At 38.6% G+C, this 15,268-nt stretch overlaps 1 protein-coding gene across 2 annotated transcripts in view; it reads right to left on the bottom strand.

The window, feature by feature from the left end:
- Positions 1-15,268, bottom strand: part of LOC150106581 (uncharacterized) — a 267,472-nt gene that overhangs the window by 38,505 nt on the left and 213,699 nt on the right. For both annotated transcript variants that reach the window (XM_090393206.1, XM_090393207.1), the window contains exon 2: positions 2,740-2,884. In XM_090393206.1, the coding sequence (XP_090249332.1) occupies positions 2,740-2,884 (145 nt within the window). The remainder of the gene's footprint in view (positions 1-2,739; positions 2,885-15,268) is intronic.

Genomic DNA, 15,268 nt, shown 5'->3' with positions numbered 1-15,268 from the left:
AGGTGGAAGGGACAGATAATTTGTAAATCTTTTAGGCATTTAACCATTGTACAGAAAGGTATGGCAAATAAAGGCTAGTTCAGCTCTAAGGGAAGTCTGGGTGGAACAGAGTTTGCAGACTTTGTTGACAACGGTTTTGATGACACTATATTGTTGAGAAGGGGGATGATGGAAAGTTTATGCATGTTTGTATGTATCTACCTGTGTGGGTGGGTTTTCTGTAAACCACAAAAGAAAGTGTGTTATTGGGGAGATGTGTGATTAGAGTATTTAAAAAAGGCAAGCTGTTGTTATTTTCTTTTTCAACAGTGAATTGAATTCTGGGATGCTGACTGCTGAGGTGTTGGAGGAAAGAGTCGAATGTGTCTGAGTCAAAGAGCTAACCTGCCATTTGGTAACCAGTATGGATAGCAAAATTAAAGCGATCAATAATATCAGGGGAGAAAGTATTTTTCGATAAATTTTGGTAAAAGAGAGTCAGAAAGGGGAATATTTTGAATAAGGAGATGACACCATAGCTCACCATGATATCATTACTGTTTAAAACTAAATTCTGGATTAAGGATTTGAAATGTGGAATTTTTTATATAAGAAGTGTTGCCAAAAATAAGAAACAAAGATCTGGCTAACCGGCTAATTTAAAGGAGGGGAGTAAGTAGCATCTAGTATGGGGCAGAGAGGTAATTGGGTTAATGAATTTTTGGCAATCCACATAGCTGCAGGGGGAGGTGAGGGAAACTAAAAGTTTTGAGTTTTTTAATAACTTCAGGAGGCAAAGATTCAACATTTTTTAGAGCCTTTCTAATGTTTTTTTTTTCAGACTTGGTTGGATCATAATTTTAAGGATTTGAAATGTGTGGAATTTTTTTATATAAGTGTGGCCAATAAGTACAATCAAAGATTTGGCTAACTTAAAGGAGAGGGAGTAAGTAGTGTCTAGTATGGGGCAGAGAGGGTAACTAGGTTAATGAAATTTTGGCATTATGTAAACCACAAAAGAAAGCATGCCATGGGCAGATGTGTGATTAGAGTATCTAAAAAAGGCAGGTGGAGGAGGGGAGGGAAGGTTGTGATTTGTATTACTCATGAGCCTGCTGATCACCTTTCTCTTTATATTTCTTCTGCAATGTTTTTTTGTTTTCTATTTATTTTTCAAGCTTCTGTTTAATGATGTTACTCACCCATTTTATTATTATTATTATTCGTGACACCTCCAAGGAGTCCGAAGACTCATCGCGGGAGGTCTCACACCTACTGTACACTCTTCATTTCCACTACTACACAGAACCTTACTACCATCCACAGCTAGTATTTTTTGTCTGTAAATTGTGTGTGTTTGTGCCAATTTGTCTGTATGTGGGATGTAAAACCCGAGTTTCCGGGAGAAAAAACCCTGCTACCTCCGTATGAGATCGAAGATTTAATGGAGATTTAATCTCTGCATGATTTATCCTCTAAACCCAGGGTACACAGTCTGATATTACTTCCACCAATCATTCCTTGACCATTTCCCATATCCTACTAACATCTTTCCATTTTATCCATCCATCTTCTTTAGGTACATAGCACTGCTCCAAGTTGCCTTCTAACTTAATCATTGACTGTGTAGTTGCACATATACCTTTTCTTAACTAAATTTCCAGATGAAAACTGCATGATCCCCCCCCCCCCCTCTCAAAATTGCTACTTTGATTACAGATTCATTTTCTGATTGTTATTACAAGATCCAGCACTCTCAAAGTCTGAGTCACCTCCATCACATGCTTTTTATATAAATTCCATTTCCATCCTGCCAAGTACCTCTTCCTATTTTCCAGTCTATATCTCTATAGACACAGAATGGGAAATAGAAATTAACCATGGCCTGAACTGATTGCAATAATCTGCAGATACACAGCATCTACATGTTTCCCCAGGTCTATAGCAATGAATAGCTGTATCTTTTGCCTTGTTGCTGTGCTCTGTTTCACACAAGATAACTGCAAATGTAATTTCTTCCTCAGTACTTCATTCATTCTGCTTAACTTCTACTTTTGTTGACTATGTTTCTTCTGGTATTCTTTGTAATGACCCTTCCCCAATCTTGCTCTTTCTCTCTCTCTTTTCCCTGAAAATTCTTTCTTTTATTTATTATTTCCTTCTACTAGGACACATACTTTTATAATTATCAAAGGCCTCCTTTTTCATTTTTTTCCTGTTCATTCCAATAGTTATCATTTTGTATATTTTCTTTCCAGTCTTGTAGCTAACTCTTCTCTCTCTCTCTCCTGTCCTTCCAGTATATTATCTGTATAAAATATTCTGATTTTTTTTCTCTTAATTTCTTTCTCTTTTTTTTTTTTATTTCTGTTATTACTGCCAAGTTAACACTGTCTTCTTTATTTCTGCATCACACTCTTCTTTGTTTGTTTTACTCTAAGCATTACAGATGCATTTCTTATATTCTTTTTTGTTTTCATCTATTTTGTTGTTTATTATAGAGTATTGAGTCATTAGTCATTACCCAAAAAGTGATTAACATTTCTTTATAGACTTTTCACCAAGGTAAATTCCTTCAAATTAGTCATTAGCTAAAATCAAGTGGTATGGTGGCAGGATTGCCGCCCTCCAGACCAGCACTGGAAGGCATAAATGCAAAACTTTATAGAATAAGAAGCAAAATCTACAAATCAGTGTGTGTGTGTATGTGTGTAATTATAAATAAATAATTTAAAAAAATTAAAAAAAAAAGACATTTACCTTTATTCATGAGATTTGATGAAAGATTCCAAATTATGTTTGGCAGGGATATCCTTTTGAAATTTTTCAATTTCTCTTCTTGTTTAGTAAAAAACCTGAGTAAACAACTAGTAACAACCAGTGAGACAAAAAGTGCAATCCACACCTGAAAAATAAATCAGCTATTAGGTAAATAGTATAACAACATAATTTATCAATCTTTGATACGATCACATATGGATTAGTATGCTCAGATTTAGTTGTTTGATTTCACAGGGATGAAAAAGAATGGAGAAGTTATTTAAATAAGCAAGATATACTTCAGATCTGTGGTTATTATCAGACTGCATTGCTAAATGCAGAAGTTAAATAGAGTAAAACAAAGTAGATGAATAATAAAATAGGTAAAAACTATTGAGGAAAAAGTTTCTATGAGAGAGAGATGAAAGCAGAATGGTTACCAGTTGCATGAGGAATATAATGTGAAAATAAGTTGCAGAACAGCCAAACTTCTTCCATTTTGCTGTGGCCAATAAAAAGAACTGGTATGGGATAGTCCTGGATGCTGAATGGGCTGGGCTCTAGGGATACCACAGCAGAGGATATAGTGGGAACACATAAGAAATTTTCAACAGAATATGTTGTCGGAAGATAAGAGAGAAAAAACGGCATTGAACATAGTGATAAAGATAAAGAAAGACTGGGTTTTGGTGAAGTGTTTTAAAATAGTAAGTTAATAAGGTTTTGGGACTGATTGAGATATCACACTTGTATGAAGGACGTCCAGAAAGTAAGTTGTGATGGGCTGTCAGAGAAACAAAAATATACTTACAAAAAAAACTTTATTGGAAATTAAAGTAGACATCTTTCACTACTATTCTACATAATTTCCGCCACTGTTCAGGCACTTATCATAACGAGGCACCAAGAGTTGTATACCTTCATCACAGAAGGTTGCCACCTGTGATGCAAACCACATATTGACTGCTTCTTTGTCCTCATCATAGTCTTGAGACCACCGACCACCAGGGAAAGATTTCAGATATTTGAACAGGTGAAAGTCACTTGGCATGAGGTCAGGACTATATGGGAGATGATGGAATTGTTCCCAGCTGAAGGTGACGAGAAGTTGTTGTGTTATGCCAGCCGTGTGTGTGTGGGCAGGTGTTATCATGATTCAAAGCATGCCATATCGTTTATTCAGGATCGCATGACGCAGTTTCTTAAGGGTTTGGCAGTACATACTCGCATTGATTGTGAAGCCTTGACCCAAGAATTCTACTGGCAAAATTCCTTGTCTGTCCCAAAACACAGTGCACATGATTTTCACCCAAGTCTTGACCCCGGTGACAGATCTGCTCAGGAAAGCATCGCCATCCTCATGATACCATGTCAAGAATTCCAACGCACTGCCCAGCCGATTCATTTTGTGTTGTTTTGTAAGCAACTTCAGCACTTAGTGTGCACACTGACCTAATTTCACATGCGAGAATATCTGAAAATGGCACCAATGGCTTGCTAAGGAATCAACAAACTCAGCACGCATGTGCACAAAATATTTAAAAATGGAACTTACTTTCTGGACGTCCTTCATATCAAGGGAATGTATGATGGAATTAAAAATGCCTTTAAGTTGGTCATTGGTCAATGAAAATTCCAATATTGCTAATAGAATTGAAAGTAGCGATGTCAAACAATCTTTCATGTCATGTTTTACACAGAGTGAGTGGTCAAGTTGATGTAGTTTTTAAGAGTCAGAATAGACCAGCTTGATGAAAATTAGCATATTTTCAATCCAGTTCAAAGGATAGCATGTGTTTCTTAATTAGTTGATTTTTTTGTAAGCATTTTATCACAGGGTAGCAATTGTATTTGACAGAGGATATACATATGTAGGTAAAATGTTTCTCGATTTTGGGAAGTCTTTTGATGAAATACAATGTGACAAACTGCAATTGAGGAGGAACTAAAATAGACAGTTGTTTAGGACTTGAGTATCAGTATGTTGGCAGATAAATATCAGTGATTTATATGAGGATCAGTATCTCAAAGCGGTGTGGGGGGGGGAGAAGTGATGTGATGCACCATAGGCTCATGTTTAATTTATAAGCTAAGAATATATATTATTATTATTATGGGTAGCTCCAAGAAGTCCTTAGACTCATCGAGGGAGGCCCAACATCATGTCAAGAACAACTATTCAACATTCGCACAGTACCTATCATACTTCACCTTGAACTCATTTACAGTCATGGCACCCACAGCAGACTCTGGCAGCTTATTCAACTCATTTACCACTCTCCAAGTAAAAAACCTAGCTCTAACAACCTTGCTAACCACACTCTTACCAAGCTTCTATGGATGGCCCCTAGTCCTCCCACTACCAGTCCTATTCTCAAAAATATCTTCTAAATTAATCTTATAGAAACCCTTCAGTAATTTGAATGTCTCAATCATATCACCCCCCCCTTTTTTTCACCTATCAACCAATTTCTGCAGCCCGCAAATCTTCAATCTGTTCTCGTAAGGTTCATTCCATAGTCCTGCTATTATCTTGGTTACTCATCTCTGGAACCTCTCCACCTCCTCCCCATCGAGAAGAAACCTTAGCGCCCATATCTGGGCACAGTAGTCTAGATGGGGTCTTATCAAGGCTCAATACAGAGGAACAATAACCTGTTTGTTTCTCCTTGTTAAAGTATTTTTCAGCAACCAAGTGATTTGACGAGCTGATTTAGCTACTTTTGCAATGTGCCCCGTAAACTTCAACTCCCTAGCCACCAACACTCCCAAATCCGTAGCCTCATCAATCTCCTCGAGTACGGTTCCAACAGTGTGATATACTGCTGCTAATCTTGTCACCCCAAAACGTAACCTTACACTTAGCCACATTAAATTGACATCCATTTTTCTTAGCTCAGTCCTCCAAACTATATAATTTCTTGGTATCTTAAATTTATAATATAACCCAAGTTTTTAAGAAAAATATTTAGTGTTTTTGCAGATACAAAACTGTAGAAAGTAATCCTATGATCGAGCAACTTCTTGGAATTACCCCAGCAGAAGCAATGTCCAAATGTATTCCAAGAGTCAGTTGCAATGCTAGATGCAATAGAACAAGCATTACAGAAAAAAGAGAGACCTAATAATAATTGGCTTACTATTGAAATAACAGATCTGTCCAAAAGACAAAGATAAAAGAAAAACTTTCTTTTCAGATCACATCTTAATTGCTAGAAAACCACAAACAGTTAAAAAATAAAATTATATCTAAATGTCATCATCATCAAATCGCTGATATCTAAATTCAAGGGATGTGCAGGATAATTATGACAGTACTACGTGAAAAAGTTACATCATTACTAACTTTCAATCAAAATCTTGCAGGATAATTTGGATAGATTGGAGGTCTGGGCTAAGGAGAATGGATGTCAATTTAATGTAACAAAATGTAAGGTTATGCATTTTGGGGTGAAAAGATTAACAGCAGTATACCACATTGGTGGAACTGTACTCCAAGAGATTGATGAGGCCAGGGACTTGGGAGTGTTGGTGGATAGGGAGATGAAGTTTAGGGGGGGCACATTGCAAAAGTGGCTAAATTAACTCAAAATCATTTGGTTGCTGAAGAATACTTTGACGAGCAGAGATAAGCAAGTTATTGTTCCTCTGTACCGAGCCTTGATAAGACCTTATCTCGACTACTGTGCCAGATTTGGTCACCTAGGTTTCTTCTTGATGGGGAGGAGTTTGAGAGGATCCAGAGGTGAGTGACCAAGATGATAGCAGATGTATGGAATGAACTTTATGAGAACAGGTTGAAGATTTGTGGGTTGAAGAAATTGGTTGATAGGTGGAAAAGAGGAGATATGATAGAGACATTCAAATTGCTGAAGGGTTTCTATAGGATTAATTCAGAGGATATTTTTGGGATTAGGACTGGTGGTGGGAGGACTAGGGGACATCTATGGAAGCTGGGCAAGACTGTTGTGAGTAGTAAGGGTGTTAGAGCTGTGGTCTTTACTTTTAGAGTGGTAAATGAGTGGAATAAGCTGCCAGAGTCTGTTGTGGGTGCTATGACAGTAAATGAGTTCAAGGCAAGGTATGATAGATACTGTGAGAATGTCGAATAGTTGTGTGGACGTGATGTTTAGGGCCTCCCTCAATGAGGCTAAGGACTGCTTGGAGTCGTCCATAGTAGTAATAATAATAATAATAATAATCAATAGTTTTCCTCCAAATTAATCTGTTATCTGTCAAGACTCCAGTATTATCAGATATTATTATCTATATCAATCCATCTACATCTTGGACTTCCTCCTGTCAACCTGGCAAAGAACATTCATTTTGTTAATCTTTCCTCTCCCATTCTATTTAAGTGACCATACCACCTGAGATTAGCCCTGCTAACTCATTCCTGGATGCTAACAATGTCAAGTTCTTTAATAATTTCACCACGAGTTTTGAGAGAATGTGCTAGGGAACTGACAGTGCCTTTAACCTGGCTTTTCAATGAAAGCCTGGCTGTGGGAAAGGTGCCCAGGGAATGGAAGGAAGGTAAGATAGTACCATTGCATAAGGGTGGTAACAGATTGGAAGTGTCTAATTATAGGCCAGTCTGTGTGTCATCAGTAGTTGTTAAGATCATGGAGAAAGTAGGTGAGGGACCATATACAGCATTGGGCAGATGAGGGTAATGTTATCTGTGAGAGTCAACATGGATTTGTGAAAGGGCGCTCTTGTTTTAGCAATATGCTAGCCTTTTATAATAAAGTTACAAGAACATTAGATGAGGAAAAGGCATATACTGCAATTTTCTTAGACTTAGCGAAGGCATTTGACAGAGTGCCACATGATAAGCTGATATTTAAGTTGCAGCACATGGGTCTGGATGTCAGATTGGTCAACTGGATTCAGGATTGGCTGTCTGATAGGTATCAGAGAGTTGTGTATGGTGGAGCAGTTTCAAGGAGGGAGAGGGTTGCAAGTGGGGTCTCACAGGGCTCAGTACTACGACCTATATTGTTTAACCTTTATATCAATGACATTGCCAGTGGATTGCAAGGGGATATTCAGCTGTTTGCGGATGATGCGAAACTGGGAAGGATTATTAGTAATAGTGCAGATGTGGTAGCCCTGCAAGAGGATTTGAATAAGCTAGATAGATGGGCAAATGAAATGCGGGTATCAGTTTAATTCAGCAAAATGTAAGGTCTTCAGGTTTGGGAAACATCGATGGGATGCTGCATTCTCTATGGGAGGAGTTATACTGGAGGAAGTTGGGGAGACAAGAGATCTGGGGTTGATGATTGATAGAAACCTGAAATTCAAGGGACATATTGCAAAGGTGGTGAAGGTAACACAGAGGATTGCTGCAATTATGAGAAGGAAACTGACCTGCAGAGATAAAACGGTTATCATTCCGTTGTATAAGTCTCTGATCAGACCACACTTAGACTGTTGTTCTCAGATTTGGTCTCCAGAATTTGAATGGGATAAATTAACTGTGGAAAGGATACAAAGTCGGATGAGAAAGATGGTTTCAGGAATGTACAATGTTAGTTATAAGGATCGGATGAGGGAATGCGGAGTGCAGAGTTTTGTGGATAGAAGAAGGAGAGGTGATATGATTGAGACTTTTAAACTGTTGAGAGGTGGTTACAGGGTTGACACTGGGGAGTTCTTTCGCTTGGTTGAACAGTGGGAAGGAATGATGACGAGAGGCTATCTCTGGAAGTTACGAAAGGAAACTGTGAGCAGGAGGGTGAGGAGTGGTTTCTTTGTGTGAAGGGGTGGTTGAACCGTGGAATGCATTGCCTGATGGAGTGGTGAGAGCAAGAATGGTCAATGAGTTTAAGGAGTGGAATGATAGACTTTGTGTTTCTTAAGGGTGACCTCCCCTCGATGAATCTTGACAGACTTTATGTTCTTAGGAAGGACCTCCCACGATGAGTCTTTTGACTCCGTGGAGGCCTGAATAATAATAATAATAATAATAATAATAATAATATCCTTGTTTTTAATATGATATTGCCATTGATGCTATCTGTTCATGCCCTTAATCTTTCTCAGGACTCTCATATTTGTGGTCTCTAGTCTCTGGTCAAGTGTTTTATTTTTAACCCAGCTCTCAGATCCATAAGTTAAAATTGTTTGAATACTGTCTTGTATAAGCTAAGTTAATGTTTTGACTAATTTCTTTCTTATCCCATATAAATTTATTGAGCTGACATCCTACCATACCAGCTTTACTAATTCTTTTGTCTATTTCCATATTTAATTGACTTTAAGCTGACTTTGTGCTGTTCGCCCTGATTCTCAGATGAAAACAATGGGGGCCTTGTTTATCTTGGTGATGCCACAGCCAGAATGAAATTCTATTATGTTGAATCAGAGTATGGTTTGTTCAGTATCTGGGTAGATACCTAACAGGTTGAACCATGAGAAGGTGGGGATTGGACATTAGGTCATAAGTCCTGGTTAGTGCTCCGCATTTCTTAAAAGGCTATGTGAAGGTCTCTTCCTATGTAGAGATGTAAAATCAAAGAACAGATATGTCAGAATGCATTAGTATATAACATAATAAAAAAAGTTACAGAAACACACAAACCTGTATCATTAAAAATGAAAGATAAAAGAGATGATCTGAACGGTAAAGTTAAAAATATTTCTGAAATCTGGCTGGACTATTCATAGCCACCATATCATCCCCCCCCCGATATTTCACTCCTCCACCTCCTCTAAGACATCCCTACCAATGTTACACTCTGCATCCTATCTTTTGCTTCTCAAATTTTAAAACCTTACACTTTGCAATATTGAACTGTAGCGATATTCACTTGCCCATTCACCCAGTCTATTCAAGTCCACTTGCAAGATTTCAACATCTGTTTTACTCACCATAGCTCCCCAATTTCACATCATCCGCAAACAACTGTATATCACCATTTAAGTCTTTCTTAAGTCATCTGCATACAAATTAAACAATAGCTGAAAAACAGTCTCCTCGGGGCACACCATTAGTGATGTTCTTCTTTTGAGATATAGCTCTCCATACCCAATTGCTGATACCTATTAGACAGCCAATCTACAATCCAGTGCACTAATCCACCATCCAACCTCATCTGTTCCAATTTAATTACCAGCTTGTTGAAATATTTTTTCTTTTTTCTATAAATTAAATAAAGATCCCAAGAAATTATATTCTTGTTTAGTCCTTTATCCAAGTGTGATGCTCAAACATAATCCGAATCTGAACAAAAATGATAGCCTAACCATTCCAAGAAGTGGAGGACCCATTTGCAACTTTTATAGCAGCCAGAACAAGCCAAATAAAAATCCCAATACAAGAAGACTTGGTGAAGTGTTTTTTTTTTCTTTTTCTTTTTTTTTTCCCCTTAACATTCAATTAGCAACTTGAACTATATAAGTTCAGAAGAAAATCATAGTATAACAATCTGAATTGTACAAATTCAGAAGAATCTTAGTACAGGAGGACTTTAGCAGAGTTTATTGTAGTTTTTTATTTATTTATTTTATTTTATATATTTTTAATTTAATTTAATTTTTTTTTTATCACTAGAGGTCAGGCTAAGAAAAAGATTAATTAACAGCATAGATTTAATTTACCTTTATAAAGTGCAAGATCATGTAGCTTGGTTTCCTATACACATGTATCATCTTTCTGATGATGACCTCAATACAGGGGTCGAGTGTTATTTTATTAATAAGTAAAATAATCATTTCAACATGTGTGTTTTGTGTCCCTAAATTCGTAAATATGTAAGCAAAGTTTGTTCATGAGTGTCTTCACAACTAGACCACTTGTATACAGAGTGACATCACATTCGTTGCTAGTATCCTATAAAGCAAGGCCCACATCCTTTCAGATAGTGGCCCTTCCACATTATGGGAAGGGCCACTATCCAGAGTAGTTTTGACCATTATTGAGGTCTCATCAGTGGGAGCTAGACCAGAAGAGATACCAAGGTTGAAGTAATGCAGAAATCAAATATTTCCTGTATACAGGTAATGAAAAGGTGTCACATCATATTATTAAAATACTCTAGATTAGCGATAGTTGTGGAAAATATACTGCTCAAAACAATTAGGGGATATTCATTACTGTATTTAGTTATATTTCATTTTATTTAATTATATTTAGTACTTAAATGTTTTTTTTTTGCTTGTACTTGTTTTTCTTATTTATTTAACAGAATTTATTAATTGAATAATTGAATAATTATTAAAGATTACGCTACTCGGCAGTAAGGAATGATGGCGGATTCAGCAGCAGTTGCAAGTGACGTATCGCCAAGTCCTCCGCCATTTAAGAACTCAATTATAAGCAATATCATAAGGGACTTTGTGGCATGCAGTACTTGCGGCATGTATGCATCTGGAATTAGATATGTGGGTTGTGAAAGAGAGCGAAGAGTGTATGCGTGCAAAATGCAGGCAGTTGGAGGAAATAAGTATATTAGAAATATCGATATCCGACTTTGTTGCTTCAGGAATGGGGAATGAATGTAGGAAGACAAATAGTGTGATAGGAAAGAATGAAAAAAAGATATATATGAATGAGAAAATAATAGTTGATAGTGTGGAAGGTGTGAATGACTGTGAAAGTTTAGGAGATGGTTTTGTTTGGGAGAGTGAATTTAGATTAAGAGTGACTGACCTGCAGAGGGAGATAGATGAGTTGAAAGAGGAAGTGGAATGTCTTGTGAATGAGAGCAGAAGTATGAAAGATAAGATTAGGAGAATGGAAGAGATGAATGCAAGGCGAATCAGAGTAGGAGAGAGAGAGAGAATTTATGGAGTATGAATGAGAGGTATGGGAGTGCTAGAAGAGGAGAGAATGGAAACAGTAGAAGAGAGGGAATGAGAGAGAGGTATGGGAATGCTAACAGAAGAGAGGATGGAAACAGTAGGAGAGACAGAATGAGAGAGGGAATGAGAGAGAGGTATGGGAATGCTAACAGAAGAGAGGATGGAAACAGTAGGAGAGACAGAATGAGAGAGGGATATGGAAGAGCTAGAAGTGGAGAAAATGGAAACAGTAGGAGAGAGGGAATGAGAGAGATGTATGGGAGTGCTAGAAGAGGAGAGAATGGAAACAGTAGGAGAGAGAGAGGTATGGGAATGCTAGAAGAGAGAATAGCAGCAGAGGAGAGGGAATGAGAGAGACCTATGGGAATGAAAGAAGAGGAGAAAATGGAAACAATAGGAGAGAGGGAATGGTAAGAGGTATAATGTATGGCGACTCAATGATCCGTGGTGTTCAAGATAGGATGCGTGAGGAGTGTTTGCCAGGAGGAACAATAGAAAGGGTGGCTATGGCAATTAAGAGAGGTGAAAGGGTGGATGAGATGATTGTGATGGTAGGAACGAATGACTTGAGTGGTAATGTAAGTCGAGCAGCGAGAGATATGAGATTTTTGCTTGAGACTGTACAGAAGAAGACAGAAAGAGGAAAAATAGTGTGCGTGTTGCCTAGGTATGATAATGATGAGCTGAGCAGAAGAGCGGTGATATTGAATGGCATAATAGCAAGAATGTGTGACAAGAGAGGACTGGTATATGTGGATGCTTGGAGTGCGTTTGAGGAAAGAGAGGAATTGTATGCGAGAGACCGCTTACATTTGAATGAGGAAGGACGCAGGCATCTGGAGAGATTGCTGTTCTGAACAAATCAGTGTGTCCCAGGGAGGATGAGAGCAGGGGTGGCCTCTTGTGAGAATGGATACTTGGGAGAAGGGAGACGATGTCAGGTAACACTGAGCCGAGTGGAGTCTAAAAGGGATAATGCTGGGTATAAAAACAATGGCATTTATATGCTTTATACTAATGCCAGGAGTATTCGGAATAAGGAAGAGGAATTGGGTGGCGCAGATAGCATCAGCCTGGACAAAAATTATTGCGATCACTGAGACGTGGTTGACAGAAGGGGATATAACAACAGGAATAGAAGTTGCTGGGTATAGCATTTTCCGTCAGGATAGGAGGGGAAAGTGTGGTGGTGGGGTACTGCTTATGATAAGTGATGACCTATGTCCTCTAAGAGTGGAGGCTTTGGAAGGAAGTGAGACAAATGATTTTGAGAGCGTATGGTGTGAGGTAGAGGTAGGCAAGACAGTATATTTAGTAGGGTGTTGCTGCAGACCCAGGAGCACAGAGGATGGGGACCAGGAGATGTTTAGACAGCTAAGTTTGGCAAGTGCAAGAAGAATGATTGTTATGGGAGATTTTAACACAGTAGTATAAATTGGAGAGAGGAAGATGCATGTAGCAATAGGGGAATGGAATTTCTAGAATTCTTGAGGGACATATAACTTAGGCAACATGTAACAGAGGGAACAAGAGGTTCAAGTGTTTTGGATTTGGTTATAGCATCAGAAGAGTTGATAATAATTGAGTTGACATCTCTCCCACCAGTTGGAGAGAGTGACCATATGGTTTTGACTTGGAAAATGAATAGACATGCAGGAGTATCAAAGAGACAGGAACGTATGAATAGACATGCAGGAGTATCAAAGAGACAGGAACGTATGTGGAATTATAAGGCAGGTGATTATAATAGTCTGAGACGTCAACTTCGGGAAGTTTCATGGAGGGAGGAATTGGAAGGCCGGGATATCATTACTGCATGGGAAATTGTGAAAGAATATTTGTTGGCAGTAATGGTAAGTTGTATACCACGAGTGAAGAAGAGGACACAAGTTGGAGTAAAGTGGATGACAAACAATATTAAACAGGAATTGCATGCAAAAAAGAGGCTATGGAAGAGATATAAGGAGACAGGTGAAGAGAAGATGCATGAAGAATATAAGACACAGGCCAGAAGAGTGACTAGTGTGGTAAGGAAAGTGAAACTGGAATATGAGAGGAGATTGGCCCTAAGATCCAAAGAAAATCCTAGGGAATTTTTTAGCTATGGGGCCAGTAGGAGGAGAAATGACTGTGGAAGAATGATATTGTGGGATAAAAATGGGAATAGAGTGATTGATGCAGAGGACATAGCGGAATTGTTCAATGAACACTTCATTGGAGTATTTCACCCTACAGGAGTCAGTTTTCATGTTAGAGGGATAGGGCTGGTTCGAGGCTTAGAGGTACAGGAGGAGAGTGTGTTTCAGATACTGAGTACTCTGGATGTCAGTAAAGCTGTGGGACTGAATGGTATTTCACCATGAGTTTTGGGAGAATGTGCTAGGGAACTGACAGTGCCTTTAACCTGGCTTTTCAATGAAAGTCTGGCTGTGGGAAAGGTGCCCAGGGAATGGAAGGAAGGTAAGATAGTACCATTGCATAAGGGTGGTAACAGATTGGAAGTGTCTAATTATAGGCCAGTCTGTGTGTCATCAGTAGTTGTTAAGATCTTGGAGAAAGTAGGTGAGGGACCATATACAGCATTGGGCAGATGAGGGTAATGTTATCTGTGAGAGTCAACATGGATTTGTGAAAGGGCACTCTTGTTTTAGCAATATGCTAGCCTTTTATAATAAAGTTACAAGAACATTAGATGAGGAAAAGGCATATACTGCAATTTTCTTAGACTTAGCGAAGGCATTTGACAGAGTGCCACATGATAAGCTGATATTTAAGTTGCAGCACATGGGTCTGGATGTCAGATTGGTCAACTGGATTCAGGATTGGCTGTCTGATAGGTATCAGAGAGTTGTGTATGGTGGAGCAGTTTCCAGGAGGCAGAGGGTTATAAGTGGGGTTCCACAGGAGTCAGTACTACGACCTATATTGTTTAACCTTTATATCAATGACATTGTCAGTGGATTGCAAGGGGATATTCAGCTGTTTGTGGATGATGCGAAGCTGGGAAGGATTATTAGTAATGGTGCAGATGTGGTAGCCCTGCAAGAGGATTTAAATAAGCTAGATAGATGGGCAAATGAATGGAAGTATCAGTTTAATGCAGCAAAATGTAGGGTCTTAAGGTTTGGGAAACATCGATGGGATGCTGCATTCTCTATGGGAGGAGTTATACTGGAGGAAGTTGGGGAGACAAGAGATCTGGAGTTGATGATTGATAGAAACCTGAAGTTTAGGGGACATATTGCAAAGGTGGTGAAGATAACACAGAGGATTGCCGAAATTATGAGAAGGACACTGACCTGCAGAGACAGGAGGGTTATCATTCTGTTGTATAAGTCTCTGATCAGACCACACTTGCACTATTGTTCTCAGATTTGGTCCCCAGGATTTGAAGGGGATAAATTAACTGTGGAAAGGATGCAAAGACGGATGACAAAGATGGTTTCAGGACTGTACAGGGATAGTTATGAGGATCGGCTGAAGGAATGTGGACTGCAATGTTTGGTGGATAGAAGAAGGAGAGGTGATATGACTGAGACTTTTAAACTGTTGAGAGGGTTGACACTGGGAAGTTCTTTCGCTTGGTTGAACAGCAGGAAGGAGTGATGACAAGAGGCCATCTCTGGAAGTTACGAAAGGAAACTGTGAGCAAGAGGGTAAGGAGTAGTTTCTTTGCATGGAGGGTGGTTGAACCGTGGAATGCATTGCCTAATGGAGT

This window comes from Typopeltis vanoorti, chromosome 5 (assembly GCF_054136105.1).
Source record: "Typopeltis vanoorti isolate ZY-2024b chromosome 5, IOZ_Tvanoo_1.0, whole genome shotgun sequence".
NCBI lineage: Eukaryota > Metazoa > Arthropoda > Arachnida > Uropygi > Thelyphonidae > Typopeltis > Typopeltis vanoorti.
Note: the sequence above shows the minus strand (reverse complement) of the source record. Positions and strands in the feature narration are given on the sequence as shown.